Source organism: Aplysia californica, unplaced genomic scaffold (genome assembly GCF_000002075.1).
Source record: "Aplysia californica isolate F4 #8 unplaced genomic scaffold, AplCal3.0 scaffold00647, whole genome shotgun sequence".
Taxonomy (NCBI): Eukaryota; Metazoa; Mollusca; class Gastropoda; order Aplysiida; family Aplysiidae; genus Aplysia; species Aplysia californica.
Window position 1 is genome coordinate 159,340 of NW_004797917.1, and position 2,157 is coordinate 161,496.

General features: G+C 36.9%; 1 protein-coding gene across 1 annotated transcript in view; it reads right to left on the reverse strand.

Annotated features, from left to right (window-relative positions):
- LOC101849240 overlaps window positions 1–2,047 on the reverse strand; it is a gene marked incomplete in the record, with an annotated part of 11,052 nt that extends 9,005 nt beyond the window's left edge. The window contains 2 exon segments of the mRNA XM_013087856.2: window positions 438–535; window positions 1,814–2,047. Coding sequence (XP_012943310.1) covers window positions 438–535; window positions 1,814–2,024 — 309 coding nt within the window.
- Window positions 2,048–2,157: the final 110 nt, after the last annotated feature.

The window sequence follows — 2,157 nt, forward strand, 5'->3', positions numbered from 1 at the left end:
CCCCTCCCCCCCAAACTCCCATGAAATTTTTTATCTCTCTCCATCAATTCCCATTATTTATCTCAGTCTAGACAAGAAAAACATTCCATTTGGTTTAGAGACAGAAAGTAAATTTATCGATTTTCCAAATATAAACTCTAAGAGTTAAAAACAAACTTAATACTTCAGTGAGGTTCATTAATGGTTTGAATGGGTAGGTGACGGGTGCGGTAGTGTAGTTTATTATTGTTCCTTCTTCCCTATCAAACATCTATCATCCTTATCTCTCCTCCTTCTTCTCTTTGTATGTTACTCTCTAGTAGTAACATCTAATCTTTGGCACTCATAACAATATTAATATGACCTATTTGTGTTGCAAGTGCCATAAATTAGTCTTGCGGAAACTAAAATCAGTGGTTCGTTCACTCGTATTGCTATGGCTGAAAAAATAAACTTACCTCCAGGAGATGCTTATGAAAAGTCTGCCTGTTGATGAAATTTTGCTTTCTGCAGGCTTCATGATGTTCATTGATGCCTGAAGCTGCCATGTTGCCTCCTGAAATGAAAATGATTTTGCCTTATAACTATAACATTCACAGAAAGAAAAAAAATTCCATGTTAGGAAAAGGTATTGTTTAGAGGATTAAAGTAGAAGTTAGCAAAACTATACTAATAAAAACGAAAAGTCAGAGGTCAAGAGATTATTTTTGAATGAAAAAAAGGGGGTGAAAATAAGCTGATAGTTGAAAATGTGGATTTTTTTTTTCTAATGAAGAAAAAAATTCACATTTATTCCATAATTCAGCCCATGATTCTCCCCCTGCGTGTTTCTTTGGTGTACAGACACAGTTGCTAGTAGCCCCTCAAAGCATGTTAGGATTCTTAATTAAAGACCCCAAAATAATCCATGAAGAAGTAGATATCCATGAAGAAGAAGTTGATCTATCATATTGCGTTTGTGATATTTAGGGGACTATGACTATGATAGACATTCTGTATCTTGGTGTGCATCATATAAGAAGAGGAAGATTACTGTTGAATACTAACTCAACAAATTGAAGTGATATATAAAAGACTAGCTTGAATACCCAGATTCAAATCATGGGTTATGGAGCAGCATATCAGACTAAAGAACACACACACACACACACACACACACACACACATGTGCGCGCGCACGCACGCACGCGCACACACACACACACACACACATACACACACACACACGCACATACACACACACGTACAGAGAGAGAGATAGAGAAAGAGATAGAGAGAGAGAGAGGGAGAGAGAGAGAAATATCAGATTATCTCTTATTCTACATGTTCGGTAAACAATATTGGTATTACGTCCTCTCACTATAACAAAAAATTGTCTGACAAAGTGTTAACACAAAGGCAAAGGTCATACAAGAACTGACATCTGAGTGTGAACATCAGTCCATCTTCATTGTATCACAATGTTCAAATAGATCGAGAAACTTTCAAATCTGGGTAGAAATGATGAAACTCAATCAATCTATCATTAATCACATGATCATATCATTTCTCTTTCATTTATGATTGCAAAAATAAAGTATCCAATAGGCCTATCTAAATTGTTGCATGAAAAAGGGCCATTGGTACCACGACAAGCACAACAATGTTCACAGCAATAGAGAACCATCGCCATCAAACCTACCCTACTGCTTTGACTTTGGGGGGAAAATGTTTCCATCAAACGCAACCTTATTTGTCACTGGAAAAAAAAAAAGAGCTTAAATGTTATCTAGGTAAACCACTTCAACAGAAAACTTTTGTGAGAATGGAGCTAAAATATATTTCATACACTTACTCTTGCAAAGAGTATCAGGATCCTTGTAGTCCTGTAGGCTTTTTCCTTCACCCAAATCCCTTGCGTGTGTCGTGTTTCGTTTTTCGTAAAATCGTTTGGCGTCCACCGTTGCCAAGCAAATTTTATTCAGCTCAACGGGGGACGTAACGCTCCTTTTTACATTCGTAGTTCGGAGCCCAGCCTTGATTACTGGCCATGTTTTTGGGGCCATGGTTTACATACACGTATACGGGTAGATCTAATTCAAGTTTGAGAGGATTAGATCTAGATCTAGATCTAGATCTAGAGATCTTTTTTTTTAAAGGTTTTTTTTTGTAAGTGTTTTACGGCGCTCGCTACTACAT